This window comes from Pristis pectinata, chromosome 5 (assembly GCF_009764475.1).
Source record: "Pristis pectinata isolate sPriPec2 chromosome 5, sPriPec2.1.pri, whole genome shotgun sequence".
Lineage (NCBI taxonomy): Eukaryota > Metazoa > Chordata > Chondrichthyes > Rhinopristiformes > Pristidae > Pristis > Pristis pectinata.
In genome coordinates this window covers 86,428,678-86,449,079 of record NC_067409.1, presented here as the reverse complement: position 1 = coordinate 86,449,079, position 20,402 = coordinate 86,428,678, and the positions used below count along the sequence as shown (strand labels likewise).

Below are 20,402 nucleotides of genomic sequence, written 5' to 3'. Positions count from 1 at the left end.
GGTGGTGAAACTGGTTGGACTGCTACTTACTTCAAACCTGTCCAGTTCCCCACAGTGAAGAACATTTGCTTTCATGATATTATTAACATTTTCCCTCTCTGCCATGCAGGTGTTGGACTTTCTCCAAGTTAATGATGGGATGAGAACATTAGAAAAAGGAAATGGAGGGATAAAGGATGAAAATTCTGCATTCAATATGTTTTCTTGATTTCACCAAGCATTGTGCATAGCAGGCAGATTGTTTTAGAACATAGAACAGTACAGCACGGGACAGGCCATTCGGCCCATGATGTTGTACCGATCTTGATGCCATTTTATTACTAAATGTCATCCTCCTCCTGTGTATAATCCATATCCCTCCATTCCCTTCATATTCCTGTGTATATCTAAAAGCCTCTTAAACTCCACCAAACTGCCTGCTTGCACTCTTACCCCTGGTAACCCATTCCCTGTTCCAGGCACCTACCACTCTCTGCATAAAAAAACTTGCTCCTCAATTTGGCTTTAAAGTCCCCCCTCCTCCCCCCCCCCCCCCCCAACCTTAAAAGCATGGCCTCTGATGTTTGACGTTTCTACCCTGGGGGAAAAGATTCTGACTGTCTACCCTATCTATCCCTCTCATAATTTTAAAAACCTCCATCAGGGCTCCCCTTAGCTCTGGAGAGAACAATCCAAGTTTGTCCAACCTTTCCTTTAAGATCATACACTCTAATCCAGGTGACAACCTGGTAAATCTCTTCTGCACCCTTTCCACAGTCTCCACATCCTTCCTATAATGGGGCAACCAGAACTGCACACAGTACTCCAAGTTTTATATAGCTGCAGCATGACTTCCATACTCTTATACTTAACACCCCTCAGCAAGCAATCTCAGCAAGCATTCCAAATGCCTTCTTTACCACTTTATCCACTTGTGTAGCCACTTTCAGTGAACTATGCACCTGGACCCCAAGATCCCTCTGGAGCCCAATACTATTAAGGGTCCTACCATTAACTGTATAGTTTCTCCTTTCATTTGACCTCCCAAAGTGCAACACCTCACACTTGCCCAGATTAAATTCCACCTGCCACTTCTCTGCCCATTTCTGTAACTGATCTATATCCCGCTGTATTCTTTGATAGTCCTTTACATGGTCCACAATGCCACAAATCTTGGTGTCATCAGCAAACTTGCCAATACACCCATCTACATTTTCACCCAAGTTATTGATATATATCACAAACAGAGGACCCAGCACCGATACTTGCGGAACACCACTGGTCACAGACCTCCAGCCAGAATAACGTCTTTCTGCCCTTACTCTCTGTCTTTTATGGTGCCTCTCGTCATCCCCTTTTGGATGTGATAGAAATTGCTCTTTCCTTTCTCTTTTTGTTTTGCTGCACTACTTTCCCCAACCCAGAAACATCTCAATGGTAACATGCTTGTTACCATAGGGTAAACTCTAGGCTGGGGAGAGCTGTGTTGGAAATCAACGACAGGGAGACAGCAACTTTCATTACATTCATCAGGAGGTGATGAGCGAGACATTAGGATCCAGGTGGTCTGTCAACAATGACCCGCATTCACTGTGCTGGCCAGGATGCTGCCTGAGCCCCAAATCTCAGTGACCCACCCAATAACAGCCCTCACAGGCAGCCTCTCCACATTGTGCCGTGGGGAGATTCATTGCTGCAAGAGCATCAGTGGGAGACAGGAGTTTACAGGACTCAGGTTCCCAACACCGCTGTGTGCAACAGCAGGCAGAATAGGTGTTCACATCAGGCTCCCAGCATAGCAGTGCACAGCCTCAATGGGTGTCTTTATTAAAGTACGAGAGGCTATATATCTATTAGTTGGATTGGACAAGGAAAATTTCTGTAATGAATCAGTGCTCCATGGGCAGCACACAGCACTGTGCCATTGTATAGCCAACATAAAACTGCTATCAGCAGAATGAAATGCTCATCTTCTGTAGAATTTAAGTTTGCTGGGGTATTGGAGGATGTTCTTTATTCACAATATTCCAACAATTAGAGCTCATCTTCACTTGGAATATCCTCGCAGATAGTCGTGCCATAACTTTGCTGGGTCTTCATTGCAATTCTGAGAAAGTTAAGATGTTAGAACAGGAGCATGAGTGGCAGATAATCCTTCAGAAGCTCTCTTAAGAAAATGCTGGTACATAACCAGATCTGTAATACACTTTGTTCCAGAAATGGGTGAGCGTCAGAATCACAGGATCACAAGATAAAGGAGCAGAAGTAGGCTATTCAGCCCATCGCGTCTGCTCCGCTACCTCACCATGAGCTAAACTATTTTCCCATCTAGCCCCAATTCCCGGCCTTTTCCCCCTATCCCTTGATACCTTGATTAATTAGATACCTATCAATCTCCTCCTTAAACACCCCCAATGATCGGGCCTCCACAGCTGTATGTGGCAACGAATTCCATAAATCCACAATTCTCAGGCTAAAGAAATTTCTCCTCATTTCTGTTCTAAATGGGTACCTTCTAATTCTAAGACTGTGCTCTCTTGTTCTGGATTCACCCACCAAGGGAAACAACTTAGCCACATCTACTCTGTCCAGTCCTTTCAACATTTGAAATGTTTCTATGAGGTCCCCTCTCATTCTTCTGTACTCCAATGAATACAGTCCAAGCGCTGACAATCGCTCATCATAGGTAAGCCCTTTCATTCCGGGAATCATCCTCTTAAATCTTCTCTGAACCCTCTCCAACATCAGTACATCCTTCCTAAGATAAGGGGCCCAAAACTGCACACAGTATTCCAAATGAGGTCTCACCAGTGCCCCATAGAGCCTCATCAACACCTCCTTACTTTTATACACTATACCTCTCGAAATGAGTGCCAACATAGCATTTGCTTTTCTTACCGCCGATACAACCTGGTGGTTAACCTTTAGGGAATCTGGCACAAGGACCCTCAGGTCCCTTTGCACTTCTGTATTTTGAATTTTCTCCCCATCTAGATAATAATCTGCCCGTTTATTTCTTCTTCCAAAGTGTACAATGGCACATTTCTCAACATTGAATCTCATTTGCCATTTCTTTGCCCATGCGCCTAAACTGTTTAAGTCTCTCTGCAACCTTCCTGTTTCTTCAATACTGCCTACTCCTCCACCTATCTTGGTGTCATCTGCAAACTTAGTCACAAAACCATTTACGCCATAATCTAAATCATCGATATACAGTGTAAAAAGAAGCGGCCCCAACACCGACCCTGCGGAACACCACTGGTAACTGGCAGCCAACCAGAACAGGATTCCTTTATTCCCACCCTTTGCTTTCTGCCTATCAGCCAATGCTCCACCCATTCTAATATCTTTCCTGTAATTCCATGGGCTCTCATCTTATTAAGCAGCCTCTTTTGCGGCACCTTGTCGAAGGCCTTTTGAAAATCCAAATACACAACATCCACAGCCTCTCCTTTATCCATCCTACTTGAGATTGCCTCAAAAAACTCCAATAGGTTAGTCAGGCAGGATCTTCCCTTCATGAAACCATGCTGGCTTGGACATATCTTGTCATGCACCTCCAGGTATTCCATAACCTCATCCTTGAGGATCGACTCTAATAACTTTCCAACCACCGATGTCAGACTAATAGGCCTGTAATTTCCCTTATGCTGCCTCCCTCCTTTCTTATACAGCGGAACTACATTTCCAACCTTCCAGTCCTCCAGAACCATGCCAGAGTCTATTAATGCCTGGAAAATTATCTCCAATGCCTCACAGTCTCTAAAGCCACCTCCTTCAGAACCTGAGCATGCACTTCATCCGGTCTGGGAGACTTATCTGTCCTTAGTCCATTTAGCTTCCCGAGCACATTCTCTTTAGTAATCTTGACTGAAGTCAATTCTATCCCCTGAGACCCCTGACTATCAGGTATATTGCTGATGTCTTCCACAGTGAAGACTGATGCAAAATACTCATTTTGTTCCTCCGCCATCTCTTTGTTAACCATTGTAATCTCTCCTGCACTGTTTTCAATTGGTCCCATATATACCCATGTCTCTCTTTTACTCTTCATATATTTAAAAAAGCATCTTAGTATCTTTTTATATTTTATCTGCCAACTTCCTTTCATAATTCATCTTTTCTTTCCTAATGACCTTCTCAGTTTGTTTCTGTAAGTTTTTAAAAGTTTCCCAGTCTTCTGTTTTCCCACTAATTTTTCCTTCCTTGTATGCCCTCCCTTTTGTTTTTATTTTAGCCTTAACCTCTCTCGTTAGCCACATTTGTGCCATTTTCCCATTCATAACTTTCTTCTTCCTTGGAATACATCTCTCCTGCAGTTTCTTTATTTCTTGTAGAAATTTCACCCATTTCTGCTCTGCCATCCCTCCTGTCATGCACATCCAGGTATTCCATAACTAGCTTACTTTTCCAATCAATTTGGGCCAGTTCCTCTCTCATGCCGCTGTAATTTCCTTTGTTCCACTGAAATATTGACGCACCTGATATCAGCTCCTCTTTTTCAAATTTGCTACTGAACTCAATCATATTATGATCACTACTTCCTAAGGGTTCCTTTACCTTTAGTTTCCTAATTACCTCCGGTTCGTTACACAGCACCCAATCCAAAACAGCCAATCCCCTAGTGGGCTCATCAACAAGCTGCTCCAAAAAGCCATCCCGTAGACATTCCACAAACTCTCTCTCCTAAGATCCAGTACCTTCCTGGCTTTCCCAATCCACCTTCATGTTAAAATCCCCATAATTATCTTGACATTGTCTCTCTGACTCACTTTTTCTATTTCCAACTGTAACTTGTAGTCCACATCCCGGCCGCTGTTAGGGGGCCTAATATAACTGCTATTAGGGTCCTTTTACCCTTGCCATTTCTTAACTCAACCCATAAGGATTCTACCTCTTCTGACCCTATGTCCCTTCTTTCTATTGATTTACCATCATTGCTTACCATCAGGGCCACCCCACCCCCTCTACCTACCCACCTATCTTTCCTATACACTGTGTATCCTTGGACATTCAGCTCCCAATCACATCCATCATTAAGCCATGACTCGGTGATTGCCACAATGTCATATTTTTTAATCTGTAGCTGTACTACAAGGTCATCGGAATCAGATTTATTATCACTGAGTAGATAATGAGAGACTTGTTGTTTTGCAGCAGCAATGTAGTGCAAAGATATAAAATTACCATAAATTACAGAATTAAATAAATAGTGCAAAGAAAAGGAACAATAAAGTAGTGTTCATGGAACATTCAGAAATATGATGGCGGAGGGGAAGAAGCTGTTTCTGAATTGTTGTGTGTGGGTCTTCAGGCTCTTGTACATCCTCCCTGATGGTAGTAATGAGAAGAGGGCATATCATGGATGGTGAGGGTCCTTAGCAATGGATGCCACCTTCTTGAGGCCCCACATCTAAAGTTTTATATAGCTGCAGCACGAATTCCTTACTCTTATACTCAACACCCCTACCAATGAAGGCAAGCATGCCATATGCCTTCTTTATCACCTTATCCACTTGTGTAGCCACTTTCAACTATGAGAACTATGGGCTTAGATCCCAAGATTCCTCTGTACTTTAGTGCTATTAAGGGGCCTACCATCAGCTGTATACTCTCTCCTTTCATTTGACCTCCCAAAGTGCCCAGATTAAACTCCATCTGCCACTTCTCTGCCCATATCTGTAACTGATCTATATCCTGCTGTATTCTTTGATAGTCCTTTACACTGTCCACAACTCCACCAATCTTGGTGTCATCAGCAAACTTGCCTATCCACCCATCTACGTTTTCATCCAAATCATTGATATATATCACAAACATCAGAGGTCCCAGCACCAATCCTTGCAGAACACTACTGGTCACTGCCGTCCATACCTACTCTCTGTCTTCTATGGACAAACTAGTTCAAATCCAAACTTGCAATTCACTCTGCATCCCATGCATCTTTATCTTCTGAATCAACCTACCATGAGGGACCATTTCAAATGCCTTACTGAAGTCCATGTAGATAATGTCCACTGCCTTATCCTCATGAAGCACCTTTGTCACCTCTTCAAAAAATCTCAATCAAGTTTGTAAAGGATGAACTGCCCCACTCAAAACCATGCTGACTGTCCCTAAGCAAGCCATGCTTTTCCAAATGTGCATAAATCCTATCCCTCCAATAGCTTCCCTACCAGCAATGTGGGGAATTTCCTACTAGCAATGTATTGTATTAACACCAATGTGTCTGCTATGAATAATAAAGACTATATCCTAAAGGATGGCAGAAACCATGACATCATTTTGCAAAAGATGAGTCAGACACTTTCATAAGGGGTGTAGATAGGGGAAGGACAGAAGTGTATTGTGGTCTGCCATAAATCCATAATTGGTTATTTTTTTTTGGTAGAATGTGACCTTCAGCAAGCAGACATTGTTTTCCTCATGGATGGATCAGGAAGTATTAGTCCCAAAGACTTTGACCTCATGAAATCGTTTCTGAGCAACCAGATTGGTATGTTTACTGTCAACTCAACTAAAATCCAGATTGGTCTGGCGCAGTTTAGTTCACATTTCCAAAAAGTAGCTGATTTAAATGATTTCTCAACGAAGAAACCTTTGCTGGCTAAAATTGAAGAACTAGTCCAACTGAAAGAAGGAACCAGGATTGGACTGGCTCTGACAAATTCGGCACCCATGTTCACAAAGGAAGCAGGTAGTCGGAAAGCCTCTGGGGTGCGCCAATTCCTGCTAGTGTTCACTGATGGGATGTCGCAGGATGATGTGGTTCTTCCAGCTGAACGCCTGAGACAAGATGATATAAATATATTTGCTGTGGGTATAGGGCAAGTAGATAACAACCAACTTTTACAAATCTCAGGCTCCAATGAAAACGTCTTTTACGTTGAAAAATTTGAACATCTGAACAAAATTAAAAGAAGGATCGTCCGCAGTCTCTGTAAAGATAGGCCACCACCAGGTGAGTGAAGGGTTCTTTTCTTCCCTTTACTTAATTGGTCAGTGTTTATTACTGACTGTATACTGATTGTCAGAATTACATAAATAACATTTCTACAGTTCTGCGATATGGTGTATAGTGGTTATGTTATAATGGGACTGCAAACACATTTGAAATTCTACCTTGCCAGTGTTTGAATTGGAATTGAATTTTCAAGGTAACACATTGGCAGAAATAAAAGTAGCCATAAAATGGTTGAATTGATGTAAAAAATGCTAAATATTCACTTATTTTGCTTTAGGAAAGAGAACATTTTAAACTCGCTCCAGTCGTTATTTAGTTCTACATAATGTGTTTGATTCTAAGCTGCCTTTTGAAATATACCAGTCTGTTATCTCCACCACCTGTAGACTGTAGTTATAATAAGAGAATATAGCTACGCCTGAACCCCGAGAATGAATGCAGAAGAGTTGTACTTAATTACTCATTAGTTTCCAGAAGTGATGAATAGAAATGTATTCTAAAAAGGAGAATAACCTTGGAGAATGGTACAGGGATGAAGAACTGTGGAAGACGTTATGAAGTCTTGGCTCTGTGTCTCATCCTGTTATGGATGCTTAGAACATAGAACATTACAGCACAGTACAGGCCCTTCGGCCCACAATGTTGTGCCAACATTTTATCCTGCTCTAAGATCTATCTAACCCTTCCCTCCCACATAGCCCCCATTTCTCTATCATTCATATGTCAATCTAAGAATCTCTTAAATGTCCCTAATGTATCTGCCCCCACAACTTTGCTGACAGTGCGTTCCATGCACCCACCACTCTCTGTGCAAAGAACTTACCCCTGACATCCCCCTTGTATCTTTCTCCAATCACCTTAAAATTATGCCCCCTCGTGTTAGCCATTGTCACCCTGGGAAAAAGTCTCTGACTGTCCACTCAATCTATGCCTCTTATCATCTTGTACACCTCTATCAAATCACCTCTTATCCTCCTTCTCTTCAAAGAGAAAAACCCTAGCTCACTTAGCCTATTCCCATAAGACATGCTCTCCAATCCAGGCAACGTCCTGGTGAATCTCCTCTGCACCCTCTCTAAAGCTTCCACATCCTTTCTATAATGAGGCAACCAGAACTGGACACAATACTCTGTGTGGTCCAACCAGAGTTCTAGAGAGCTGCAACATCACCTCGTGGCTCTTGAACTCAATACCCCAACTAACGAAGGCCAACACACCATACGCCTTCATAACAACCCTATCAACCTACGCGCAACCTTGAGGGATCTATGAACGTGAACGCCACGATCCCTCTCTTCCTTCACACTGCTAATGGTCCTGCCATTAACATTGTATTCTGCCTTCAAATACGATCTCCCAAAGTGTATCACTTCACACTCATCCAGGTTGAACTCCATCTGCCACTTCTCAGCCCAGGTCTGCATTCTATCAATGTCCTGTTGTAATCCTGTTTAATCCAAAGAGATTCATATGACTTCATGATGGTCTAAAATGTCTGATAACTTAGTAGGGAGTCTGATCTCCACTGATTTCTCAAAGCTGATTGAGAAAGTCTTACATTTCCAGATAAAATAAGCAGTGAAACAAAACAATGGTGTGAATAGATTGCTTGGAACTTTGAATCATAACACTGAACCCTTTTGACGTTGGAAGTACATGGCACTGTCAATAGAATAAAAACAATGAGAATCTTCAGCTGCTGATTGTACTGGGACATGTTGGTAAGCAGATTCTTCTTTCTTCCAGTATGCTCCATTGATATTGCCATGGGACTAGATCTTAGTAATCAGGTGGAACTTCTGAATGCACCTGGCAGTCAGCAGAAACTGCAGATGCATCTGAATGGCATCATTGAGAGAATGATGGATCTTCGCAACATCAGCTGCAAGTCAGGTCAAGGTCTCGCAACTCGGATGGGATTTCACAAGTCGGCCCTGGCTTTAGATTTGGAATTTAAAAAGTATGACTTCGGTGAAGTAAGGAAAGAATTACAATTGCAGATGGAGAATCAAGTGACCTTGAAAGCTGATTATCTGCAATCGTTTTCAGGCATGCTTCAGCAGAACGCAGAAGCAAATGTGAAGGTAACATTTGAAAGTCAGGAGACAGGATACCTGTTTAAAAAAAAGTTACCTACAACTGATGTTAATCATTTCATGTGCTTTGGTAAGGGTGAATAATTTATTGGGATTAGGTAATATAGGCTTGGAAGAATAGATTCATTGTCTACCTGCTCCTTGCTAGATCGATATAGAACCAGTGCTGTAGTACACAACACCAGATACTGCCCAACTTGAAATCTCCAACAGACCTTAATATACATGGTTTCACCTCTCCTTTGCCCTCCTGCTTCTATATTTCTCAAATCTTCTTTATTCCCATGTGGTTGGAATCTCCTCTGCCCATTCATCTTCTGGAGCTCCCTTGATCTACATGTCATATTGATCCCTGCCATCTGAAATCTCCCCTGCAACATAACTCTGTCATCTATTGTGTCTTTATGATCAATGGGATGTGTATTTGCATATGATTTCTTATCTGCTTGTTTTTGTGATTTCCTTTATCTGTATCTCCATATGCTCTCTTCTGTCTGTCCCTTTCTATAATCTGCTCTATTAGCATATCTATATAACCTCCCCTAACCTCAATCCCTCCTACCATATGATGACATCAGTTTTCTTATTAACTGACAATGAGTAACAAGACAGGTTTAATACTTGATCATAGAGTAAAAGGTTTACCAGGAAATAATCACAGCATGATAGAATTTATCATCCAGCTGAAAGTAAGAAGCTTGGGTCTGAAACAACAGTCAGGGGAATTACAAAGGGAATGCAGAGAGAGTTGGCTAAAACAGATTAGCAGATAAGGCAATAGATGAGCAGTGGCAGACATTCAAAGAGATAATTCATGACTCCCTGCAAAAATACATCCCAATGAGGAGGGAAGAGGAGGGGCATGGGAGGGGGTAGAATGAACCAACCAGAGCTAACCAAAGAAGCCAAGGAGTGTATTGAGTGGAAGGAGAAAATATCTTAGGTGGAAAAAATTAGTAATAAGCCCAAATTCAGATTCCAGTAAAGGAGGAATAAGAAAAAATAATCAGCAAGGAGAAAATAAAAAATTACGGGCAAACTAATGAAAATGTAAAAGATACCAATTGGAATGTCTTTATGTACAGAAGAATGGAGAGAGAGAGAGTTGAAAGTAAACATAGGTCTCTGAGAGAATGAGACTGTGGAGATACCAGTGGGGAACAGAGAAACAGCAGAAGAGTTTGACAGGTCCTTATGGTAGAAGATACCACAAACATCTCAGTAATGCTAAAAAATTGAGAGGAATTAAATTACATCATCAATCAGTTGGGAATTAGTTGACTGGCAAATTATCAGGGCCAAAGGATGATAATTCTCCTGGATTTAACAGTGTGCATCTTAAGGTTGTAAAAGAAGTGGCTATTAAGATAGTGGATGCATTGGTTGGAATCTTCCAAAAATCCTTAGGATCTGGAAAATTACTGAAGGATTGGAAAAATACCAGTGTAATAAATCATAACCTGATCAAGTAGAATCAGCATGGCTTCATGAAGGAGAAATCTTATCTGACAAATTTATTAGAGATTTTTAAGGAAGCCTCAGCTGGAGTGAATAGAGGGAAATGAGTTGATGTAATATATTCAGATTTTCAAAAGGTATTTGACAAGGTGCCATGCAAAAGATTTCTTCGCAAGATAGGGGTTCATGGCATTGGAGGTAATATATTAATGTGGCTAGAGGACTGGCTAACAAGCAGGAGAGAGCGAGTAGGGAAAAGTGGGTCATTTTGAGGTTGGCAAGCTGTAACCAGTGAGGTGCCACAAGGGTTAGAGCTGTTCACAATACATAACAATGATATAGAGGAAGGAAGTGAATGGACAATAGCCAAATTTATAGGTGATACAAAAGTAGGAGGAAAGGCAAGTTGTGAAGAGGATAAAAGTAATTCACAAAGAGATATTGATGGGTTAAGTTTTAAAAGGCAAGGACTGATTAGGAATAGTCAACATGGCTTTGTGCATGGGAAATCTTGTCCCAAGGATTTCAGTTTTTGAAGAAGTGATGAAGATGATTGACGAGGTCAGGGATGTAGATGGTCATCTGCCTACGTGGACTTTAGCAAGGCCTTTGACAAGGTCTTGCATGCTAGGCTGCTCTGGAAAGTTAGATCACATGGGATCCAGGGTGAGCTAGCCAACTGTATACAAAATTGGCTTGGTAGTAAGAGTCAGAGGGTCGTAGTGGAGGATTGTTTTTCCCCATTGGAGGCTGGTGACCAGTGGTGTGCACATGGATCGTTGCTCGGTCCACTGTTAATAATAATGATTTGGATGACAATGTAGTTGGCATGGAAAGTTTTCAGTGGCACCAAAATTGTTGGTATAGTGGATAGTAAAGAGGGTTATCTAAGACTGTAACAGGATCTGAATCGATTGGGAAAGTGGGCAAAGGAGCAGCAGATGGAACTTAACTTGAATAAGTGCAAGGTATTGCATTTTGAGAAGTTAAACCAGGCAGAGCTTACACAGTTAGCCCTGGAGAGCATTATAGAACAGAGAGGTCAAGGGGTACAGGTACATAGTTCCCTGAAAGTTGCGATACAGGTAGACAGGGTATTGAAGAAGAAGTTTGGCCCACTTGCTTTCATGAGTCAGGTCATGTGTTGGATGTCATGTTACAGCTGTACCAGACATTGGTGAGACCATATCTGGGGTATTATGTGCAGTTCTGGTCACCTAGCTGTAAGAAGGATGTCATTAAGCTGAAAAGGGTGCAGAAAAGGTTCACAAGGAAGTTACTGGGACTGGAGGACTTGAGTTATAAGGAGAGACTGGTTAGGCTGGGGCTTTTCTCCCTGGAGCACAGGAGGCTGAGGGGTGACCTTACAGAGGTATATAAGATCATGAGAGACAAAGACAAGGTAAATGGTCACAGTCTTGTACCCAGGGGAGGGAAGTCTAAAACTAAAGGTCATAGATTTAAGGTGAGAGGGGAAAGATTTAAAGGGGATCTGAAGAGCAAAGATTGTGGGAGGTATATGGAACGAGCTGCCAGAGGAAGTGGTAGAGGCAGGTACAATTACAACATTTAAAAGACATTTTAGATAGGTATGTGGATAGGAAAGTTTAAAAGTGATATGGGCCAAATGCAGGCAAATGGGACTAGCTCAGGTACGCAACTTGGTCGGTATGGACAAGTTGGGCCAAAGGGGCTGTTTATGTGCTGAGTGAGAGGGCAAAAAAGTTGGCAAATGGTGTATAATGGAGAATATGTGAAAAGGTTAACTTTTAATGGAAGAATGATGAAACAGATGGAGGTAGATTGCAGGAAGCTGCAGCAGAAAGGGCTTTTAGAGAACTGTGCATGACACATAGAAATCTAGCATACAGGTGCAGTAGATAATCTATTTCAAGCAGCCTGAAGTGTAAAAACCCCTTGTAAGACCATATGTGGATAATGTATATAGTTTTTGTCCCCTTGTTTAAGGGAAGTTGTATTCTCATTGGAGGCAGTTCAGAGAAGGTATACTAGGAATGGAGGGTCTGTTTTATGATGAAAGGCTGAACGTTAGATCTGTACTTGAAGTTCGCAAGGATGAGAGGTGACCTTGTTGAAACATACAAAATTCTTGGGTGGCTCGACCGGGTAGATGCTAGGAGCATGTTTCCCCTCACAGGAAAGTCTAGGACCAGAGGCCATAATCTCAGAAAAGGCAGCACTGATTTAAGATTGAGATGAGGAAGAATTTCTTCACTCAAAGAGCTATGAGACTTTGGAATTCTTTGCCCCAAACAGCTATGGAGGCTGAATACGTTCAAATCTGAAATAAATTCTTAATAAATAACGGAATTGAGGGTTATGGGGATAGGGTGGGAAAATGGACATGAGGAAATTTGACTCAGTCATGATCTTATTGATTGGCGAAGCAGGCTCAATGTGCTGAATGGTCAACGTATTGTATGGCAGTGGTAGCAAATCATATTTTGATAGCCAGGATTGTGAACAAGGTTATGATGTCTAGATATGAATATCAACTATGTGCCTGGAAAGAATCGAAGAGGGCAACCTTTTCCATTGTTTGACTTTCCATGCCACAATTGACAAGCACTTGTATTTCCATTGGTGTTTTAGATGGCCACATCTTCCTTGTATAGTTCAGGGTGTCTATGTATTGTGTGGGAGATCTATTCCAGACATTCATCACTTTGTCATTGCTGAGGCCTTTGTTCAGGATATTGTTGCAGTTTCACTGAAGCCTTCATTGTGCTTTGCTATTAAATGAAGTGAATAGTTGGAGAACCACCCACAGTGATTTCCTTGAGTTGAGCCATCTAATCTGACTGTACCTTTTAAACTCTGTCTTTACAGGTAATACTAATGTTTACAGATGGAATAGATGACGACATAGAAAAACTAAAGGAAGTATCAGAAAGACTCCGACTTAATGGTAACTTGCTTGGCATTTACATGCAATGAAGATATTGTGAGCACTAAATATTGGCATAGAATTGTAGCATTTAACAAGAAACATTCAGGAATGTTCTGATTATTTTCTCTGTTAAATATTAATTGCCACGTGTTCATTTTAAGTCTAGAGATCATTTTTGCTCTTAAATCTTGAAATAGTTTCAGATATTTGGAAGAAAGCAATTCCAATGCAGATATAGAACGAAAAGGAAATAAACATTTGTGTTTCTACTTGAGCTTGTTATGGCACTTTAGCTGAACAGTTGACTGGATAGTCTGAGACTATATCCTTTTCACTTTGCCTCATACTATGCCAATTTTTTTTTCTGTGATGGCAAATAACTTCAAGTATAAAGGAAGAGTTTCTTGAGCTCTGTACTCTGAAATATTTACGTTTATGATTTATATAATTTCACACACCTTCTTCCTCAATGGAAATTACAGAAAGTGAAATAACTTTCAATGATGATGAAGTGGCAACAAAAATTACTTATCTCAGTAAGTGATCTGTATGATCTGCAAAATGGGTGGGGAAATTTTCTCCTTTGTGTATGGAAGAAGGCTGTAGGGAAAAAGTGCATGAATAGAGGGAAAGTGAAAGAGAGAGGGTGGGTTGGCTCATAAAAGAATTTGCACTAAGGCTTGTTCATCTATCTCCTTGCAAATCATTCACTCCTTCCTATCTTTACAACATTCTTCAGCTACATTGTGCTGCTTCAATTCTAATCTTCACCACTGAGGATAGCTTTTGTCTTGGGTTAATAGTTTTCTGCATCTGGTGAGCTTCTTGGCAGCAGTGTCTAGTCCTAAAACCCTCCAAGAACTTTGCATTCCTCTGACTCTGGACTCCTGTCCTTCTCTCACTCATTGGTAAATGTGCTTCCAGCTGTCTAAGCCCTAAGCTTTAGAACTCCTTCTTTAAACTTTTCTGCTTCTCCGTCTCTCCTTTTCCCTTAAAAGCCTTCTTAAAACCAACCATTTAACTGTATACTCATTTATCTGTGATCACATGTCTTTTTTTGGTTAATTTAACAATTTGTCTGGTTAGGCTCCTGTGGCAGAAGCTTGGAAGTGTTCATGCATTAAAGGTTTTGTACAAATTGTTGCATATAACATCTAAATACTTGCATCTTGCAGAGCTGACTTCTTCTTAAAAAATATCATGAGTGAGATCGCCCAGATAACAAAAGTTTTTCTAGGTCCACTGAGTATGTGACATGTGTCCAGATGGAACTTGCCAGGTATGTTCAGTGGTGTCAAGGATGTGCTATGCACATTTTGACATTACATGCACAAAGTTTATTGGTGCATCTGAGACCTGCAAATCACATGAAACTGAGGTTGGTCTTAATTGGAGAGTGAGGACAGTTTTTGTCTTGGATTAATAGCCCTTTGCATGGAAATGAGCTGCCCAGCATCTGGGCAATTGTCACCAAGTCCCTGGGATTCCCTTACTTCATCCCTCCACCTCTCCTAGACCCCATTTTCCAAGTCAGTGATGGTCACTCTGGTTTTCAACATTTGCTGCCTGTACTTCATTGGAAGGAGCTGAAGCAATGGGAAGCTCTAACCAGGGAATTTCTGGAAAGTACCAAACTGTAATCAGATAACCCATGAACTATAGTTCACTTATGATCATGCAATGTGGTAAAGTGTAAATGTCTAAGAGAAACACCTTGATTAATGTAGGACTCATATAAGCTGAAACATGTTTTAACAATGGACAATCATTGTTTTTTTTTCAAGCGGATGCCCATGCACTGATCTTCGTTCCCCTGGAAGAAATAGAAAATGCTGACAAACTTGCTGAACTGGAGTTTGGACGAGGGTTTGGTTACAGAAAGAAACTGATGATTAACAAGCCAGATATTGGAAATGCTTTACTATCAGAAATTGTAAGTGACTTTGTAAGACAGTCAAAGGTTAGCAGAAGTATTAGAAAATAGCTCCAATAAACAATTTATTGATTTAGTCATTTGTTTTTTCCAAATTAATCTTATTTGGAACTAATAAGCAAATTAGGTATCTGAAAATATAACGTTATCTTTAATTGATGAACCACATTCCTGAATATGTATATGATTCAGTGCTTGATTTATCAAATTTATCCAACATATAACATCTAAATGACAAAATGCCATCCAGATAAAACTTATTCTGGATCCATTGTGTATATGACATGCATCCACTACCAGGTATGTGCAGAGATGTCAAGGACATGCTATGCATGTTTTGACATCACATGTGCCAAATTCATTCTTACATCTGAGATTTGCAAATATTGTAAGTCTTAACTGGAGAATTGAGAGCAGCTTTTGTCTCAGTTAAAAGCTTTTTGCATGGTAGTGAACTTCCCAGCGTCAGTGTCTAGCCATACAACCTTCTGAGAACTCTACACTCTTTGACTCTGGACTCTTGTCTGTCCCTCACACATTTGTACAGCATCATTAATGCAATATGAATCAGCATCTATTTGTCTTATTTTGAATTAATCTTTTTTATATAACTGCAAGGCTGTCTCGTAGAGGCAGGGCAGAAGTTAAGCTTCAGTTGGGATGCTTGTACACCTCGTACATCATGTGATTCCATCGAAATCAGTGAGCGTAACAGGCAGGAGAAGCAAACTTGTTCATGCACGTCATAAGAGGGGGGAAGTTTAAAACAGATGTGTGGGGCAAGTTTTCTACACAGAGGGTATGTATCTGGAATAGGACACCAAGGGTAATGGTGGTAGTAGGTACGATGGTAGCATTTAAGAGGCTGTTAGACACATGAATATTTAGGGAATGGAGGGATATGGATCACGTACAGGCAGAAAAGATTTGGTTCAATTTGGCATTGTGTTTGGTGCAGACATCATGGGCAGAAGGGCTTGTTTCTTCGCTGTACTGTTCTATGTTCTATGTCACATGTATCCATATTTAAGCTGCTAACATGTCAATCTATTTGCTATCACCACTCTCACTGAAAAGTACATATGTATCTCTTTTGAGGCTGACTAGCCATGTCTCTCTAGCTTTGTGTTATTATCCAGACCTCAGACACAGAGGATGAGCCATGATGTTCCTTAGTATATAGTGTCTGCTTTTTGAATATCTCTTTATATGTCCAGCAGATCGGACCTGGACACATGAAGTAAACAATTTGACTACCACCTGCCCTCTGCAATGCTTGAAAAGCTAAATTGTATAATTAACCCACCATATATAAAATTAACATAGAAAATATTTCAATCTTAAAAATGCTGCTAACTAATGGTTAATCTTTCTTAAAATGGTATTTTGTTGTAGGACACCATTGCAGAAAGGGAATGCTGTAAAGTATATTGCAAGTGCTTAGGGCAGCCAGGAAGAAGAGGATTTCAAGGACAAAGCGGATTTAAAGTAAGCCAAAATTTGTATGTTACTGAATGGAATAAGGCCTTTTCAGATGGATATGATTGCCTGGTGATTAAATGACTGGACTAGAACATTGGAAAGCCTTTGTTCAAATCTTACTATTTGAAAGTAGGTTTTAAGAAGGGGGACATAAGAATCAATAAAAGTAGCCATGACCATTCAAACGATTGTAAATTCCAGCTATTCCACTATTGCTTTCTAAGAATGACACTTGCTGTCCATGGCTGGTTTGGTCTGAATGTGACTCCAGACCCTCAACAATGTTATTGATTTATATTTGTTCAATGAAGTGATCTAATAACATTGTTCAGTGACAAGTTGGAATGGGCAAAAAATGCAGTCATGTCCCATGAACGAACTTTCAAAACAAATGACAAGAGAAGATACTTTCATTAAAAGACATAGTCTACATTTTTATGTTCTATATTTGAGCACATATTAGGAAATTAAAGTACTTTCAGCGAATTTCTGCAATTGTAACTTTTTTCATGTAAATTATGTATTAAAAGTAAAATAAATTGAGCTGTAGTGTCAGTTATTCTTCTACTATAACTCGGTCAGAATCAGAACGAGACCCTGTTATTGGCAGGGAAGGCTCAGATGTTTCCACGTAACTATGGTGAAAATGCTGTGATAGATTCCTTGCTGTAGCTTTGGTGAAAATCTGATGGTTTTCTCTTTGGCTGTGTTGGGAATTTTCTGATGGATGCCCATCCCATAACTGTGCTGGAAATATTATGATAGACACTTTGTAATTCTGGTGAGATTGTTTTGATGGGTCCCAATTGTAACTCAGCTGGGATTGTACCTGTTCAACCACATAATCAGACGTGATCCGGAGATTCCAGCTCTGAGCTTACCGTGGGTTTGCTAAGGGTCTTGTAATGGGTATAATCTCTCAACTAAGGACCATCAGCAGTGGGGTGGACTGAGGGCTCAGCCTGGACCTTCTTCCACTCTGGGTCTAAAATGGATAGATGATTGGCAAGACCGACATGCTGCATGGCTCACGGTGGGAAGCATCTGAGGTTTAGCCTTCTCTTGTGCCCTGAACCTCTGAATATTAAACAATATTGTGTCCCTTGAACAATGGAAGTTGGGATGGGAGGATGGTCATTGAATTTCACCTGTGCCAAAGTTTAAAATCTTATTAATGGTATGTTCCATGTTCTATGTAAATTAAGGGAGCTCCTCCTTAATCCAACATCTGAAGCACCTTATGGTGCTGAATCTGGATGGGACCTCTATTATTACCTCTGAAATAATTGGGAAAGCTTTCCTTGACAATCTAGAGACCTTGAATATTTACAAGTGAATACCTGTGTCAGAATTGATGGACATTTCCTGACACATCTATACTAGTTGTGTGCCATTGAGTGAGCCAAAATACAGGTCAGTGTATCAAAAGCAATTCAACTGTGGAAGGTTTTGCTTCTTTTTTTTTAACTTTATAGTATAGAGGACTCAGGACAATTGCGGACTTGCATTAGTTAATTTGGTACCAGAAAGTGGTTCAGGTCAGGGTTTAATCTTGAGTCCTTCCTGATATCTGGGCTCAGGACCCTGCCACCAATCCATTGTCTGATTAAAACATTATTTGAGCTAATGCTGAAACTTCCAATATCCAACTTGAGCATACTTGGTAACTGTTTATGCCATGATATTATTTCAGGGGAATACAGGTAGAAAAGGATTCAAAGGATATGCAGGAGAAGATGGATATGTGGTAAGTTTGATTAGATGAAGCAATTTTTTCAAGAGTGATGTCTTGTACAGGAATAATTTAAATGTTTAAGGAAAGGTGGAAATGCTGATTGGAAAGCTATTGAGATTGGGATAAATAAGTACATGGTCTCAGAACTTCCTATAAAACTCATGATTGCTTGTAATTTGATACAAGTTGGCAGGCCCTGCATTGCTAAGGGACACATTAGAGGTAGGGGAGAAGGGGTGTGGAAAGTGAAGAGAGAATTGGAGATATAAGATAGGTATCAGAAAGGGAAGTATAAAAAAAATTAAGAGGCAAGCAAGTTGGGTGTTTAAGACGATTAAAGACCTCAGTGGGAGATAACCTCTGATAGAGGGAAAATGAGGCATAAAATCCAGGGTAATTTGTTCAGGACTGATTATGGATTCTCAGAACTGTTACAGCAGCGAAAGAGGCCTTTTGGCCCATTAATTCTATGGCAGATGTGAGCTTTATCCAACATAAAGATGTGGAGTGTGGTCCAGTGAATATTCCATCATTGAAGTGAAATGTTTTTGTTTGGCAAGGGTAGCAAGGGTTGAGAAATCATTGTGGTTACAGAGCAGCAAGTCTCAGCAAGTCGTTGCACAGGGATATATGGATTTGATGAGAAAGTGGAGAGGGGACAGAAGATTAGCACAGGTTCATATTGCCTGAATGGACTCCGTCTGTTACTCTGTCCCAAGGAGTTCAGGCACTTCTGAGACAACTTTCTCTTTCATCCATTGTGGGATGAAAATCAAGTGTGTCGGAACAAGGGAGGGGCCAGATTACTGTTCAGGAGGTGAATTGGTCCTCCTTTTACAGTGGAGTACACTAAATCATAATGTTCATGTGACCTGATCAAGGTTCTCAATAAAGGCATATTTCAGGGAATGTTCCTAATAATGATGGTCCTTACATGCATGATCAAAATGCATCCAAAACAGCTGAATTTTTTTTTGAATACCTTAATTAAAACTCCTCTTGACCTTTTCCACTTGAAGGACAACAATCCTGGGTTTTGTAGTTTCCATTTCACTAATGTTGCTTAGCTCTGGCATTATTAAGATGGACAGTAACAGCAAGATAAATTAAGCCACAAAAACACACTGTTCTTACAGCCTCTGGAGATGTATAATCTGCTTTTAAATTATTTTCATGTTTAGGGTAGTATCTAGTTTTACACTGACCACATTTACTTCAAAGCTATTGAAAGTAGCAACTTGCTTTTGAAAAGCCTGGGGAGGGGTTGTTTAGCCTTTCAGGAAGCCCTAATAAACAGTTATTAATATCCCAGCTGAAAATGGTCAGAAGTTCTGGTACTCAGTAGAAATGAGGTAGGGTAGAGCAGATAGGGGATGCATGGTTTCAATAAGGTGCATAATCATTCTGAGCATGAATTTGGTAATGTGTTTGGTGAATGGAATTTACTACTCATGAGGGCCATAGTTAGGGGTCATTGAATACATTTGAAATCAAAGAAAATTGAGGGATATTTGGATTTGATGAGAAAGTGGAGAGGGGACAGAAGATTAGCCATGATCTTTTGAAAGGTAGAGCAGGGAGAACTATGATATTTATGTCAAGCGATGAGGCCTTTTCACTGTCACCAACAAATCATATTGTCTCTCTTAGGGTAACAGAGGAGCTCCAGGTATTATGGGAGCTCAAGGAGAAAATGGATGTCAAGGTCCCAAGGGCCCCAAGGTATGTGCCTTAACTGGATAAACTTGCATTCTGGCTCCGTTTAAAACTCCAATATTAACTTAACAATCATTGTTTTTCAGGGATCAAGAGGATATCGAGGAGAGAAGGTGAATATAATTTTA

At 40.6% G+C, this 20,402-nt stretch overlaps 1 protein-coding gene across 2 annotated transcripts in view; it reads left to right on the top strand.

Annotated features, from left to right (window-relative positions):
- The window catches only part of LOC127570919 (collagen alpha-6(VI) chain-like), a 111,627-nt gene that overhangs the window by 46,897 nt on the left and 44,328 nt on the right, over positions 1–20,402 (top strand). For both annotated transcript variants that reach the window (XM_052016865.1, XM_052016863.1), the window contains 8 exons: positions 6,371–6,940; positions 8,690–9,027; positions 13,348–13,426; positions 15,193–15,341; positions 16,737–16,829; positions 18,517–18,570; positions 20,209–20,280; positions 20,361–20,387. In XM_052016865.1, coding sequence (XP_051872825.1) covers positions 6,371–6,940; positions 8,690–9,027; positions 13,348–13,426; positions 15,193–15,341; positions 16,737–16,829; positions 18,517–18,570; positions 20,209–20,280; positions 20,361–20,387 — 1,382 coding nt within the window. The remainder of the gene's footprint in view (positions 1–6,370; positions 6,941–8,689; positions 9,028–13,347; positions 13,427–15,192; positions 15,342–16,736; positions 16,830–18,516; positions 18,571–20,208; positions 20,281–20,360; positions 20,388–20,402) is intronic.